The sequence below is a fragment of the Sander vitreus genome, chromosome 3 (assembly GCF_031162955.1).
Source record: "Sander vitreus isolate 19-12246 chromosome 3, sanVit1, whole genome shotgun sequence".
Taxonomy (NCBI): Eukaryota; Metazoa; Chordata; class Actinopteri; order Perciformes; family Percidae; genus Sander; species Sander vitreus.
The window spans coordinates 17,979,427-17,995,655 of record NC_135857.1 but is presented as its reverse complement, the minus strand read 5'-3'; the positions used below and the strand labels follow the sequence as shown (position 1 = coordinate 17,995,655).

The following is a 16,229-nucleotide window of genomic DNA, read 5'->3' as shown; positions in this document are numbered from 1 at the left end:
TTCTCTTCTCCTCCTTCTCAGTTTTCCAAAGAGACTCTAGCCAATATGTATTCAGCGTACATCGACAACTTTCTCAACGCCAGAGATGCTGTGAGGATTGCCAAGGAGGCCAAACCAGCGTTTCACAAGTTCCTGGAGGTAAGTGTTGGACAGAGTCACAGGATGTCCTGTATTGTCTGGGCAGCTGCTCTTATGTGTTGCTTTGGAAAACGAGGAAACAGTCTAGACACGTTGGTCTGGTGGAATGAGCCTTTTATCCAGCTTTTTGATCCTGAAAAGGGCTGTCTCTATTTGCCAATGTTAGGTGAGTGTGAGTATGCATGAGCGTATGCGTACAGCTATAGGACTTCAGGATCAGTTTTATGAATTGACAAAATATATATATAAAATATATGTATATATGTGTGTGTATGTATGTGTAAGGATAAATGTAAGTAAGGTCAAATGATTGTATGTGAAATGTTCAACAAATCCAACGAGATAATTTGACTTAAAATATATATTTAGGGATATTTAGCTAAATGTCCAGTTAACTTTGGTAGACCCTTGTTGTACACTTTGATGCTGTGGTGTGCCACCACCACTACTGACGCAAAAAGGTAATCAGACACCACAAAAACCTGTCAGCTCCTTGTCCTGTTCTTAGTTTTCAACTACAGAGAGCTTTGTGCCAGGCAGGGTTATTACAGTGGAACCCCTTTGCCATCTTGTGGTGGAGACGAGAAGTGCAACACTGACCTGATTTGAGAGACAATCATCTTGTTACTTGGGATTACTTGAGTCTTCCACACTCCTCCTTTTTTCACCCCAACAGCAAAACATGCGTGAGAACAAGGAGAAACAGGCTCTGGGTGATCTGATGATTAAACCAGTCCAGAGGATTCCTCGATATGAGCTGCTCGTCAAGGTGAATTATTTCAAAATATAGCTGCGTACTTTCTGTATACTGCAAGTATCCTCACCCTGTGTTTTAGTGACATGTAAAGGGAGATTCATTCATTTGTATTTGTGGTGTTTTGTTCAAGGACCTGCTCAAGCACACCGCAGAGGATCACCCAGACCACCCATACTTACTGGACGCCCAGAGGGACATCAAGCGACTGGCTGAGAAGATCAATAAGGGCCGTCGCTCCGCTGAGGAGGCAGAGAGGGAGGCCAGGGTCATCCAGGAGATCGAGGCGCACATAGAGGGAGTTGAACATGTGAGATACTTATTACTGTGAAGATAAACCTCGGGTTTACAGCTGATGTTTTGTCTATGTCTGTTAACTTCAAGGCTGTTTTTAATGGTTGATTAATGTGCAGAATATTTTCTGGATTAACTGATTCATTTTTTCATCATAAAATGTACGAAAATAGTAAAAGTGCCCGTCACAATTATGCTATCACATTGCTTGTTTTGTCCTTGTTATGTTTTGAAGTCTAAAGGCTTGCAGTGTTTCCCAGTGCTTATGGCTTTTGTACAGCAATTTGATTCTAAGAGTAAAATGGCGACAGTTTAACAAGTTTAGTTATTTGTATGGTATGAGGTGATGACAACGTGTGTGTGTGTGTGTGTGTGTGTGTGTGTGTGTGTGTGTGTGTGTGTGTTTAGATTCTGAACCCGCAGAGGAAGTTCTTGAGACAGGAAATGGTCATGGAGGCGGTAAGAAGTACTTTGTGAATTGATAAATGTTTGTAGTTAGAAGTTAGTTTAGAAGTTTCTAAACTGGTGTCATGTCTTAGAAAATAAGTCAAAACAATACAAATTATTTAAGCAAACTGTATTATAAATATCATATTGTATTAAAACTTTGAATGTCGTATGTTGACCCAGAGCCCAAGTTAAGATTTTCTGAGCTCTTAATCACTCCTTTCTCTCTCTGTAGAAGACAGTTGGTGGGAAGAAAGACCGTTCTCTCTTCCTCTTCAGTGATCTGATCATCTGCACCACTCTCAAGAGGAAGTCTGGCTCGCTAAGACGCAGCTCCATGAGCCTGTATGTGAGACACACACACACACACACACACACACACACACACACACACACACACACACACACACAAAGTTATAATATAGTTTCCAAACTACACTGCCCCCTGGTGTTGTACAACAGGCCATGCTTTCTACATGTTTGCCAAAACGTCTTAGTGTGGACCTTTTTTTTCGTCTTCTTTCTGTCTCTTCTTCTGCTGCTCGCTCTCTCACTCTCAGATACTCTGCTGCGAGTGTGATTGATACTTCCAGTAAATACAAGTTCCTGTGGAAGCTTCCCCTGGAGGACGTGGAGGTGGTGAAAAGTAAGGCTCCATCTAGATCGCACACATGCAACTGCCAATATTGTCATTTCATTTTTTCTTCATATAACTGTCTTGCCTGATCCATCAATATTAAAATGAGATATTACCGTTTTTTTCCTTACGAATTTTTTTATGATAGTGTTCAGTCCTTTAACACTTTAATTGAAATAAATCTCTACACCAGGCCCCACTCAGGCCACAAACAAGGAAACCATCCAGAAGATGATAAGTCGATTAGACGAGGATCTCAGCACTCTGAGTCAGATAGGCAAACTGTCTGAGACCCTCAGCTTCCCACACCAGGTGCTGTGCACCAACACACACACACACACACACACACACACACACACACACACACGTCGATCTGTCTTATTGTGTTGTGTTCTGTTCTGTGGTGTGGTACAACATCTAATGATCTTGGTCTTTTTCCATCTCTTTCAGTCCCTCGACGAAGTGATAAAGGATCTGATGTCGTCAGTGCACAGGGAGCTGTCAGAGAAGCAGTCTCTGGCCTTCAGCATGACCTTCCTGCCCACAAAGCTGGAGTTCACCACGGCCTCCGCTGAGAGCAACTTCATCTTCGAGTTCACCTCGCCTGACACTCGGTCCAACTTTGAACAGGCCTTTGAAGACGCCAAGAAGAAGCTAGGTCAGTGAAAAAGCTAAACATTATTTTCTGCACTGTTGCTTGTTAGGTACAGTAGACAAAGACAGGAGCATGTGGATGCATTGGTTTATTGCCCAGCTGCATTAAGCATCTTAAATATGTTTTTCTTGTCGTTTTCACAAGCTTCCTTATACAAAAAAATGTGTTTATTTCATTAGAATATAAATGCTATAATTATTATTTTATTAAGCCTAGAGCTACTTTATTTGGTCTTATTGTCAATGTGTCATTGTGTTTAGCAATGAATAAGGACCAGTGGGACCCAGAGTTCCTGAAGGCCATTCCTATTATGAAGACACGTAGTGGAATGCAGGTGAGAGCAGCAGATTCATGATTTATGTCATTTAAATCAGTTCATACCGGTAGACAAGCTCTCTTTACAGATGTACAAAATTCCTCTCCACTCATGTATTGCTGTTTGTTTCCAGTTTTCGTGTGCCTCTCCCAGCCACAGCAGTCCTGACAGTGGCTGTGAGGTGTGGGTGTGTAACAGCGATGGATACGTGGGACAGGTGTGAGAAAATACTGCAAATGGTTCTGTAATTTAGTAAGCAATAAGCTTTAGGCGACAATAAACATTCACTAATTACAGAGGCGATCCTTTTATTCCATATGCTTTCTGATGGTGAAATAGTTTGACTGATGCGATGGTGATGTTTTCTCTCTCCAGGTGTGTCTGTTGAACATCAAAGATGAGCCAACAGTTGAGGCCTGTATTGCTGTCTGCTCAGCGAGAATCATTTGTATTGCTGCGGTACCAGGACTCAAGGGAAGGTCAGTACACACGCACGCACACACACACACACACACACGCACACGATTGCATTAAAACCTCACTTACGTTGCACCTGGCTGGTTCATTGACTCTATCCCTGACTTCATTTAGATTCTGTACCATTAACCAATGATTCTTCACCTCGTAGGGAGCGTGGATCAGAGCCCAGGCTGGCCACTGCCTCCGGAGCACCTGGTCCCACCCAGCAGCAGCTCCATATATCTATCTCTCATTCATCTCTGGAGCTGACGGAGCGACCTACAGGTTGGTCCATAAAGGTTTTACAACATGAGAAGCAGCAAGAGATCCTACTTTAAAACAAACTGGGTTGTAAACTGTAAGCTGCTAGTATAGTCCTATCCTGTTTATTTAATATTAGCCATTGTGAATTACATAGACTTGTATTGTACCTGTATGTACTGCGGTTTTCTGTTGTACAGTATACCTGTTTTCACTGATCAACTGATTATTTCCAGGACCAGGGGCGGAGCTTGTTCCTTTTGACAGTGATGACACGGATGACGAGGATTCACCCAGCCCTTCCTCCACTCTACAGAGTCAGGCCAGTCACTCCACCATATCATCCAGCTATGGCAGTGAGTATAAAAAAACACTCCAGTCGCACACACACTTACTGTATACACTTATTATATTCTTTCTCATTTACCACTCTAAGATGACGAGGGCACAGGCTCAAAGGACATGGCTACAGAGACCACCAGCAGTGAAGAGGAGCAGGAGTTCCCAGTGGCGAGCTCCTACGGAGCTCCAGGAATATTGGGGGTTGGCGGCGGAAGTCGCGCCCACACAGAGAGCCCTATGGACGGTCGCGCCATGCGCCGCTCCTCCCGGGGCTCATTCACCAGGGCGAGCCTGGAGGACCTGCTCAGCATCGACCCGGAGGCCTACCAGAGCTCTGTGTGGCTGGGCACAGAGGATGGATGGTGTGTAATACACACACACACACACACACACACACACACACACACACCATAAACCTTCGGTCTAAATGAAAACTTAAGAATGAACAAAAGTGGAGTTATGAGACTTTAAAGACTTGTATGGACTGTTCCCATTATGGACAAACCTACTCGCAGATTAACTTTAATTTTGTATTTTCACATAGAAATAGTTTACTCCCTTATTGGTGTGCTGATTTCATCACCTAATCCCCTATAATGCTTCTGTTTCTGTTAGCATCCATGTGTACCAGTCCTCGGACAACATCCGTAACCGTAAGAACAGCATGAAGATGCAACACTCAGCCTCCATTCTCTGCGTACTGTGAGTTACCTTCTTGGCCTTGACTTTACCTTTAAAAACTAAAATAATAGTGGAGTTTATGCTGTGTTAGAAGGTAAAAAATGTGGAGTGAGTAAGTTGGAAGAAAAGTGGATGGAAAACTATTTGATGCAGCTGGGTTCGAATGTGCTGTGTCAGGTTTGTCTCCTCTCGGCCTCAGCTTTCCCGTTTATGCAGTCTAACAGGATATTTTTGTATTATTAGTATTGCTATTTCATTCATTGTATGCTCCACAAATTATAATTTTGCTTTTTTTTCATTTTGACATCCCTCCTTTCCTTCTATAGGTATTTGGACAACAAAGTGTTTGTGTCCTTGGCCAATGGAGAGGTGATCGTCTATCAGAGAGAAGCAGGTAAGCTGGACATGTGGAGCGAGTTGGGCTGCTTTTGGCTTCTTTTGATTTAGTTTCTGTGGTAGCTGAAGCTTTTTTCTCTGCAACATTTTGTTGAAATTGCTGCTACCGTACAGCCATGCTAGTCTGCACCCACTGGGAGTGCTGACATTATCGTTGCCTGTTTCAAAAGTAATCCCGCTTGCTTCCACACACATCATTTAACGTTTTAAGTGGTTTTCAACTTAAAAACTATATATATATATATATCAACTTAAAAACTATATATATATATATATATAGTTTTTAAGTTGAAAACCACTTAATACCATTAATGATTTATGTTTCTGTTTTCTTTGTAATATATCTGTATAATCTCCCTTAATCTCTCTCTGCAGGTAGTTTCTGGGACTCTCAGTCTTCTCAGACATTGGTTCTGGGTACGCCCAGTAGCCCTGTTACCAAAATGGTTCCTGTAGGAGGAAAGCTCTGGTGTGGCTCACAGAACAGAGTCCTTATTATCAACACAACTACACTGGTACAAGAGGTAGGTAGAAAGATGGACAGATGTGTGTACGGGTGAATAAATCACAAGGCAAATGGAACAATCTGTGTGTGTGTGTGTGTGTGTGTGTGTGTGTGTGTGTGTGTGTGTGTGTGACAATTGTTCTCTCCCTCTCAGCACTGGTTCCAGGTGGGCACAGACAGTAGTCGGTGCGTGACTTGCATGGTGGCGTACGGTCAGGGTGTGTGGTTGGCGTTGCAGGGCAGTGCACAGGTCAAACTGTACCACGCTCAGACCTTGGAGAGCCTGACAGAGGTGGACGTGGCACCTGCTGTGCATAAGATGCTTGCAGGTAAACACACAGGGAATATGAGCACACCAGTGACGGAAATATGTATATTATTTTATTCTGGCCAGTTCTCATATGCAGGAGCTTTTTCTTTATTCTTCTCTCTTTAATTCCCATTTTTTAAACATTTCTTCTTCTTCTTTCTCTGCTCCTTCAATTTTAATCCCCACTTCACTCTCTCTGTCTCTCACCTTTACTCCTTCTTTCATCCTCATTCTCCCCTGACCACCATCCCATTCCCACTCTCCCACTATCCCACTCTCTTTTCTTTCTCTCCATTCAGGTGCAGATGCCATCATCAGACAGCACAAAGCTGCCTGTCTGAGAATCACAGCATTGCTGGCATGTAAAGATCTGCTCTGGATCGGCACCAGTGCAGGTAAAAACACACTTGCTAGCCTAAGAAATCGAAAACTACATTAACCTGATAATTAAACTGAATTACCATTTTGTTTCACTTTATTATAAAATCAGCTGTGGGTTGAGATTCAAAGGTCTAGAAACAAGCTAAAAGTACATTCACGTGCAAACAGCATTACGGAAGTCATATGCTATACATAATATTTAGTGGTTATGTTTGCAATGGTAGAATTTGGGCATTTTTACATTGATCATTATGTATTGGATTAAAAAAGAAAGCACATTTTAAGATAGTGTTCTTCCACAGGGGTGGTCCTTACACTGGTGATCCCAGCGGTGAGCTCTGGAACTGGGGCTGGGACACTGAAATCTCCCCAGGTGCCAATGGGCTCGGCTCACGGACACACGGGCCACGTTCGTTTTCTGACATCAATCGAACTACCGGAAGGGTTTGACATGAACTTCCCTCCAATGGCAACTGACTCAACAGGTAGTTTTTTTTTTTTTTTTTAAATATATGTGCACTCTTGTCTACTTCTGCAGAAGACAAATGTAACTGCTAAACTGAAGTTTTATCTTCCCTTGACCTAATTAATCTATCCTCCCTGTTTTCTAGGCAACCAATCCCAAAGCGGCAGCACAGTTGATGGGAACCTCCAAAGGCGTGACTCTTCGCGTCGCCGAGCTTCTGCCCTCATCCCTTCAAAAACCAACCACCTAGTAATTTCCGGTGGCGACGGCTATGAGGACTTCAGACTGACCAATAGCAGTGAAACAGTCGGACGGGATGACAGTACCAACCATCTTTTGCTTTGGAAGGTCTGAGACAATCGACCTCGATTTAAACAACCCGCCCCAACCTCCCTTTATCTGAGGACTGCGCACAATTTCCTGTCCTTTTCCCCACCGGACTCCTCACTTTTTGGTGTTGTTGTTTTGGTCTTCTGCTCAGTCCACCAGTCTCTATGTGCACAATATGGCTGTCAACTCCCTCCTGGCCTTACTAATGAATATGATCACTTCAAAGCCTGTTTTCTTGTGTTAATGTTTCTGATGGTGTGCGTTGTTCCTCACTGAGTGGTGTCTGTGCGTGTGTATTTGTTTGCGAATAATGTCTAGAAGAGTGTCTTTAAACTTAAGTTGTTACTGAATGAGACAGAAGAAGATGGAGAAGGGGAGAATGAAACATTCACACATGGATGTATGTTTAGACTGAGAACAAGTGAAGAAGAGAAAGACAGAAGAGGACTTGGACTCTGCAGAATGTCATTGCACAGGAGGTTGAAAGAAGACATTTAAGTGACACATGTACTTTCCGTTGACATTTTCTCAGTTTTTTTGGACTTGGACATCAACCTTTTACTCCATCATCACTTCATCTTAGTGCAGACACAATGCCTCCAGATGATCAGAGGTAAATGTCATGTGAAAATATATGAATGGAAACTATATATATATATGAGTAAAACATACCATCACAGACTGTAGTTTGATGGATATCCTGGATTTGCATCCATTTCTGCAACTACAGTAGAGCTCAAGCTTGGAAGAGAGGTTCAGTTGACATCTGTGAGCTTTTAAAGGAGTAAAAGACAGTATTCTTGTCATCTGGACAACACCCCTAATGGCAGATCTTGAGATCAGACATTTCTGGTCCTACAGTAGTAGGGTTGTAATAATATCTACTCCACGATCATTGCTTATAGATGTGAGACTGCTGAAATAATTCTTTCTCCTGTAGAGGGAGAGTGAATATCAATAAAGTGCAATATGTGGCAAGGGTATCTAGCAAGACACATGCACACAGTCACACACACATTGATGCACAGCCTTCACTCACTGAAGACCTTTGTGAGAAACATAAATGTGTGTTTTCCACAGCTAATCACTTAGTGTCAGATTTTCTTATATAGTTTTTTGTTGTCAGTTTAAGATGACATGAACATAGATGATGCCTGCTACTGGCTGGAAAAATGGATTGGAGATGTTCCTCCTTAACATGACTATGCCAAAGCCTTGTATGTGTTACAGTTTTGGCATTTAGGGATCTGAAAAGATTCCTTTTGCCATGAAATTTCAGTTTGTTGAGCAGAAATCAGGAGCTGGTGTTACTGACTTCTATGACAAGAGGCTGTGGTAGCAAATAACGACAGTTATGTACAGTATTTATGGTTTTGATTTTACCGCCTTCTTTTACAGCACTTAATTTATAGATGATTTAGCTTTCACTTTTTGTTTTTGAATTGAAGAACATGGAGGCCCTGGCTTGATTAGCGGAATAGATAAATGGGTATAGTTTGGTTCTGGCACACAGACATACACAGCAGGGGTGTAACGATGCAGTTCACTCATGGTTCGGTACGATGCACAATACAGGGTTTTTGTTTCGGAGTTGTGTAACTCCCTAAATGTAGGGAAACAAATCCAAAAAGGAGAGGGTCTGGAAGTATTTTTGTCTTTACTCATTTATTGGCTGTTTGTAGCCAAAAGACCCAGACTGTAGCCTGGGAAAACCCTGACGAACTTCCGGCAAATTTGAGATTTGCTCTGCAAGTCAGTCTGGCCAAGAGCCCATTCATGCCCATTTCCAATTTTTCCAAATCGAGGCACCAATCACAACCGTTGAGGCGGGCTTTACACGATGACGATAGCGCAGCAAGGGCAAGCAGCTTTTTGTTTACATTCAACATGACGGCCACCGAGGCAAGCAACCTGTTGATGCCGCTGTCGCTGCAACGTCATCCGGATCGTTGGTCTGACTGGTTGAAGGACTATCCAGTTGAGACCAGAGGCATTTGAGCGCCGTCAGTTGGTGACACCCCTTTGGAAATGGGCTGTGACCTTCCCCAGACCCACTCTCAGTTACAACTGAGAAGGGTCTGGTGTCAACCAGGCTACCCAGACTGCAAACCGATTCCAAAATTCACCTCAAGTTGTCTCTGAACGCAGCTCGATCCTCATCAACAAAGTCACTCTATTTCCTGTTTGGGTGCCGAATGCAAAGATTTACTAAATATTTTAACTATTTTTCAGCTCCACAGTGCATATTGTGGCATTTTTGTCACAGGAAATATAGCGCTAAGATGTACTGTTACACCCTAATGCACAAACACTGATTTCAGTATTGATTGTTGGAGAACAAAATGCATGTGGTTTGTTTGTGAGGTCAGAAGGACAAATGCTGAGCACCTGCACATGCCTTCAGAGGGCTAAACGTTAAGCCATTAAACACACACACACACACACACACACACACACACACACACACACACACACACACAGTAAGAAGTCAGCTCTCCCTTGTACTAGGTGTCTAAAGGAAGTGAAGAGTGACCCTGACTTGTCTGTGCACACACTCACGTCAGCCTCAGGCTTTGAGTATAAAGCCTGAGGTTGTCTTTGATCCCTCCAAGCCTAGAAAACCTCACTGCACTTTGCCAGCCATCTGGGCACTTCACCTCAGCTTTCCCCACTTCCCAACACATTTGTATTAGGTTGGCTCTCCCACTGTTCGAGCAGCTAACAGTTAAGAGGATTTGGTTGGTTATTGTGATAGCTGCCAACTAGCTAGTGCTCTTTGCCTGTGTGTGTGTGTGTGTGTGTGTGTGTGTGTGTGTGTCCTCCAAGTGCTCTGTTAATCAGTTGAAAAGTTTTAAAAGGACGTTTGTGATTTTCTGCCCACTATGAGGCAAAATTACATTTAGCTTGTGGTAGCATGTGAAGAATACAGCAGAGAATAGTTTGAGAATTTTAGCAGATGTTACAGGACTAATTCAACATTTTAAGAAAAGCTGCTTATTCGGTTTCTTGTCGAGACTCAGGTTGAAAAGATTGACACCACTCTCACGTCTGTATGGTAAATATTAAACTACAGCCAGAAGCCATTTAGCTTAGCTTAGCTTAGCATAGCATAAAGACTGGAAACAGGGAAATGGCTAGCCAGTCTTGTTCCAAAGGTACAAAAATAAACATCTTGTTTGCTTACTCCATATAAAAAGTGTAAGACTACAGCGTGCCATTTTTGTGTACATTTTGGTTTTTGTACTCACACAACAAATAAGATAAGGCATGATAGTGGTATTAATCTTCTAATCTAACTCTGAGCAAAAAAGTTAATACAATTATGTCCCATAATGTTCAATTATTTCTTTACTGTCCTCTAAAGTTAAGGTAGCAGACATAAGTGTTTTTAATGTTCTGTATGGTTGACAACAAAATTAATATTTGTGTTCTTGTGCCAAGACCTGACAAGTCACCCATGAAAATGCTGTATATCTATGCTGGCTGTAGAGTAATGAAGAGCTCCCTGCAAAATGGAGTTAGTATGTTTTCTGTGAGAAATTGAGGGCAGGAACATCTGAGTGCCAGCGTCTTCGGAGCAGCGTTTCTAAAACTGTGAGTTGGGCAGCAAAAAAGGGTAGCAGCCCCTCGATGGTGGGTCCCCACTTCACTGAATCTCTAGTGTATTAATGCATTTTCTTAGTTTTCTGGGCTGAAACCACTACCATGGTTGGAGTCAGTAACTTTCAATTCAGCTGATTCAGAAAGTTTGTAGATTTTCTTTCAAATCAGAAAAATATTTGCCTTGAGAATATACATTTGTTTTCTTGGTAGTTTCATAAGAATGATTGACTGAGTAATTATATTTTCAGCAGGTGCATTTTAGGTTTTGAGCCCATTGGGTTGACTTAGACTCTTTTCATTTTACGGACATACAAGCATGCACACAAACACGCCGTGTCTTAGATTTAAAAACGTGACGCTAATTTGACCCAGATTGAGAGAATGACGCATGTTGAAGATTTATACTTAATTTTTGCCATCACATCAAACTCATTCTACCATCACTGTAATACACAGCAGACTTGTACGTCACATCCTCATGCCCGTATGTGAAAGAAGTCTTTATTGTTGTAAATATTGGTATGTATTGCCTTTTTCTGTAAATAGTGCACCCACATGGTCCTCAATTGTTGATATGAATCTAATGGCATATTTTTATATATTTGTGTAAGGTTTGTTTTTGTTTGTATTTTTCCCCCTTCTCCTCTCTGGCATGCGCTGTCAGTGACATTTAAATTATAACTGTCATAGATCTTTCCAAAAGAAAGATGGCCACTTGTTGCCAGGGTGACTTAAAGGTAGAGTTTTGGCATTGATGTTTTTACTGGTAGCCATATTAGCTCCGAAATGTATCTTTGCCTTGTTACGGAAATCTACACAGGAAGGAACACAACCTGGTTCCAACTCTGTTTATCTCTGGATCTGGTTGCAGTTGTTATGGTTACAGTCTATCAGAGTTACTGTATGTAGTTGTACTCGTTTTGTCACTGTAGGTTCCTCTTTGTAATTAAATCAGTTCACTGGTGCCGGTTTGTGACTGTTCTTTCTTCAGCTGGTGAGGTGTGGGTCTCTTAACATTTGTTTTTGTTTTTACAGATTATAACTCAACATATTTGGGTTTCTCAAAACTGGGACAAGGGTTACTCTCTGGGTTTCTGGAAGCAGGGTGTCATGCTTACGTGCACAAAATATAACCGGGATACCCAGGAACACATTCATGACCAGAATACTGCTATAGTACTGCAGAATACTTTAACCTAAATAGCCGATTAATCCGGTAAAAATTATCTGTGGATGAAACAATAATGGAAATAATTGTGTGTATAAGGGCACTACATTTGCCAACACTCAATTAAACTGGTGTCACTGCAGGTAGAGAGAACTCACACAGCGGTCAGAGATCATAAAAGAAGGCCAGGGCAGTCTGTTGAAGACCAGGTTTGTCATTAATTGTTTTGCAGGCCATCTAATAAAGATCTATTTTCTTTATTTTATTAACTACAGAGTGCCCTTATCTTATATTTTGGAAAAAAAAGAGTGGTTTAGTATTTTTAATTTTGTTTTTTTTACAACCAAGTAAGACATCCAAAGATTTATAGCTTGAATCAAATTGTTGCCTGTTCGTCTCTGACCATAAACGCACCCACCCCCCCGTTGTTTACAGTAACAACAGATAGATAGTAAATAAATAGAATATAATTGATCTTATGATGCCCTCCTCACCTCCTACAGCTCTGACCATAACACAAAGTAAACCACTGTGGTTTACCAGCATGCTTCAGTGTCACTGACATTCATTTTTACTTTAGCCCACTGACACACAATGAATGGCATTGTGATATGATAGGCCTGCAGTATATAGAAGGAAACTGTATGAATGCAGGTCATTCAGGACACACATGAAGACAAATGTTGCCCCTTCTCCCCTCATGAACACACACACACACACACACACACACACACACACACACACACACAAGTTGCATCCACACACAGCATTCAAATGATGCATTAAACAGTGAAGATCTGTGTGATGAATGAAAGAGGCAGTGCAGACAGCAGCACAGAGATTCATCTGTGAAGCCAGAATGATATTGTGAGTCATTGACTCGCACTGAATGAACGTGGGGTAGGGGAAATCTCCTTCTTTCACTTGGTAGGCTATCAGATCTTATATTATGTGTGTGTATTTGGAAAAGCTCTTTTTTTTTTATCTTGTGTACTGTAACATTCAAATACATGATCCACTCCTCAGATACTAGTTTTTGTCCCCAGGCTGCTTTGAAGGTCCCTGATTATAAGAATGTAAACGTTTCTCCAAAAACGGTGTGTATATATAGTGAAAGTTCACACATCTTAGCTGCATTAAAGGAGCTGCTATTACCACAACAGCAGTATTGTGACTCAGTTCTCAGTCAGAGACACTCTCAATTTAACTACTTTAATTCAACATTACAATTACAACATTCAGTGTACAACAATAAGATATTTTGATATGTCACAGTAGAAAAAACAGGTGTAAATAATAAAATGATATATATATTATAATATCGTGCATGCTGACTCACTGTCACACTACCACAGCTTACTGGAGCACTGGAATAGAACAGAGCTATCATTAATGATATTAGTAACACCAGAGCTTTTCCTACTATCACATGGTACGCTACAATTACATGTGCAGTTGTAACAAAAGTGACACCACCGATTGTCACAGGCATCTCTTCTATTTTAACTTAATACACAAAAAACTAGTAAACCAGGTAAAATGTTGACTGTGCAGAGGGTGGAATATTTCCCCCATATGGTTAGACCCTTGATGTTTTGGAAAAACCTTCAAAAGAGGTACGTTTTGTTAAACATACACTCGTTGTGAAATAAAAACAGTTGTTTGGAAAAGGGAATTTTTGACATTAAAACTGGTTGAATGAGAAAAATGACTAGCAATAAAAGAAGAGTTTAAAACAGCTTGTATTTCTGATTATATTTTAATATTTTGTCTACATGTAGTCATATTATTTCCTTCCTAAGGTCTTCTTTGTGTTCACACACACACACACACACACACACACACACAGGCTATACATACACACACACACACACACACACACACACACACACACACACACACACACACACACACACACGGGAGTTTCAGCTTGCAGCTCTGACGCATTGTGAGCTCACTGAGCCAGTGTGTGTAGAGAGAGAGAGAGAGAGAGAGAGACGGGGGAACCTCGTTTACCGGCTTTGTGGTTTTCATCCATTCTTTTTACAATTAGGCTACACCTGCCAAATCAGTCCACTACAGCTGATGATGATCATCTTTGAACACTGATTTTAGCCTCTTTTTATTCACCAAACCGGTAAGTCCGACAACTTTTCTATTATTTTTTTTTGAACTTGTATCATCGGTTCTAATGGCTGCTCAAGCCGGTAGTTTAGTTTTCTCAGTCATTGCAGGCTCGTGTGGGGCTTTTCTCGCCGCAAAGCCTGTTATACCGATATTACCACTTTTACGCACGGCGGTAACATGACATATTCATATGTTAATACGAGTTTGTCTGCGCTACGAGACATCATGTACATTGATACATGTGTGCTTTTGGGCAGAGCACGTCCCTGCTGTAGGCCTATGGTTTATGTATCAAGACAGTACATATTTTAAATGATCAACTGGAAAAAATTGTCTGTGCCTGAGCAACATTTGTGACTGCTTATTTGGTTTATCAAAGTAGCCTATAGACTGATAGGGTTTTGCTGTGATGTTTGTACGGTGACTTTGATTCTACTTTACCAGCCCCTGGTCTGGTCATTTGATAGATGTTTCTGGTTATACTGCTATAAGCAACTGGATACCTTTAGTATACCTTGAACTTAGTCGGCTTTTAATAACTATTCAAAGAACCACTCTGTCGTACTGTCTGTCTAATGAGAGCATGCTTGACGCACTGTCATGGGTACGTGATGACATCACTGGTAGGATGATCCCTCTCCTCTCTTTGTAATAAGGTGAAACGAGGGCTGGCTCTGCTTTTTTTCATACTGTATAAATCTTTATAATATTTTATTATATGGAGACACACCAAGGTCAGTTCATTTCAAGCCAACTTATGCAAAAACATTATTGCCAAAGCATGTTTCATGGAGAGTGACAGAAGAAAATGTAAGCTAAATTAGTATACATTATTAATATGAATGTGTCTGTCTCACACTTTTCTCTGTAACACTGTCTCTTTGCACACTTTAAGTTGTGTCTTATCACCGTCACATATCACACCATACTGCCGTGGTTTGGGCAGGATATACTGCTGCGTAATGAGCACAATGAGCAATGAGGGCAGGCTCCCTATGCACATACACACACTTGCTCAAGAGCCAAGATGAGATAGACATTTTTGGCTGAAACTGAATTCCTGCATGCTTGAATCAATAAGAGCTAGGCTTTCTCTCACACACAACTACAGTATACGCACACACTTCCACCAGAAGAGGGCCATGTACAGCTTCACTGGCTTGTCCATGATAATATTACGATGCAGGCATATTAAGAAGGATTTTACAGGATTTACAAAGTTTATTCATCAGTACAGTCTTGTCACAGCAAGTGTGAACAAAGAACTCAATGTAAAAAGCATTTTAAATATTTGATGTAGCTTGTTTTACGAGAGTACAAACTTCCTGTTTCCTGTCAAGTACTTTCACCCTCTCTTGTGTTAAATAGACAGTTATAGAGGGTTTTCACCGACGTCACGTTCTGGGTGGTAACCTGGATGCGCGGCCATATTGGAGGCACTTGGTGTAAACAACTGAATGGAGTAATGGAGTATTGTTCACTTTGGATACTTTAATACTTTATGTCTAAACAACAGAAAAGCTCATCAAAACGCGTCCAAGATGCAAAGGCATGGAAGGACTTGGACCACAAAAAAATATTCTAATTCTTCTCGATATTTTGAGAAATTACAGTTTACTGGCAGTGCAGATCCCTACAAGTTGGCTCCCTCTTCTTGGATCCATGGCGACCCGGTGATTCTTCCTTCAGTTGCATATGTCGATATAGTCAACTACATGGTTTTTTCTCGCCGAGCCCATACACAGCGGAAGACCTTAAATCCAACAAAAGTTTGGAGGCTTATAACCAGATGGTGTGTGGATGGGTGAGGGAGACGCAGTACCAAGTCATTAACGACCGTTGTGTTGTGAAGGCCAAAGTAAGTAATGCAATAACGTCTTTAATCAACCTAACCTTAACTGTATGATATCATTGTGATACTCAAGGTGTAGCCAAGTGACTCTCAATAGTTGTTTTTTT

At 41.4% G+C, this 16,229-nt stretch overlaps 2 protein-coding genes across 4 annotated transcripts in view; both read left to right on the top strand.

Annotated features, from left to right (window-relative positions):
- Positions 1–11,939, top strand: part of arhgef17 (Rho guanine nucleotide exchange factor (GEF) 17) — a 65,296-nt gene extending 53,357 nt beyond the window's left edge. The window contains exons 4-24 of the mRNA XM_078246330.1: positions 22–138; positions 815–907; positions 1,026–1,202; positions 1,595–1,645; positions 1,869–1,978; positions 2,194–2,279; positions 2,464–2,582; positions 2,721–2,928; positions 3,186–3,259; positions 3,375–3,458; positions 3,617–3,720; positions 3,870–3,985; positions 4,198–4,317; positions 4,398–4,665; positions 4,919–5,005; positions 5,311–5,378; positions 5,756–5,904; positions 6,040–6,214; positions 6,495–6,590; positions 6,879–7,061; positions 7,188–11,939. Coding sequence (XP_078102456.1) covers positions 22–138; positions 815–907; positions 1,026–1,202; positions 1,595–1,645; positions 1,869–1,978; positions 2,194–2,279; positions 2,464–2,582; positions 2,721–2,928; positions 3,186–3,259; positions 3,375–3,458; positions 3,617–3,720; positions 3,870–3,985; positions 4,198–4,317; positions 4,398–4,665; positions 4,919–5,005; positions 5,311–5,378; positions 5,756–5,904; positions 6,040–6,214; positions 6,495–6,590; positions 6,879–7,061; positions 7,188–7,396 — 2,694 coding nt within the window. The 3' untranslated portion in view covers positions 7,397–11,939. The remainder of the gene's footprint in view (positions 1–21; positions 139–814; positions 908–1,025; positions 1,203–1,594; positions 1,646–1,868; positions 1,979–2,193; positions 2,280–2,463; positions 2,583–2,720; positions 2,929–3,185; positions 3,260–3,374; positions 3,459–3,616; positions 3,721–3,869; positions 3,986–4,197; positions 4,318–4,397; positions 4,666–4,918; positions 5,006–5,310; positions 5,379–5,755; positions 5,905–6,039; positions 6,215–6,494; positions 6,591–6,878; positions 7,062–7,187) is intronic.
- A 2,172-nt stretch (positions 11,940–14,111) lies between these two features.
- relt (RELT TNF receptor) overlaps positions 14,112–16,229 on the top strand; it is a 29,547-nt gene continuing 27,429 nt past the window's right edge. For all 3 annotated transcript variants that reach the window (XM_078246325.1, XM_078246322.1, XM_078246324.1), the window contains exon 1: positions 14,112–14,280. The gene's annotated coding sequence lies outside the window, so the exon portion shown is untranslated. The remainder of the gene's footprint in view (positions 14,281–16,229) is intronic.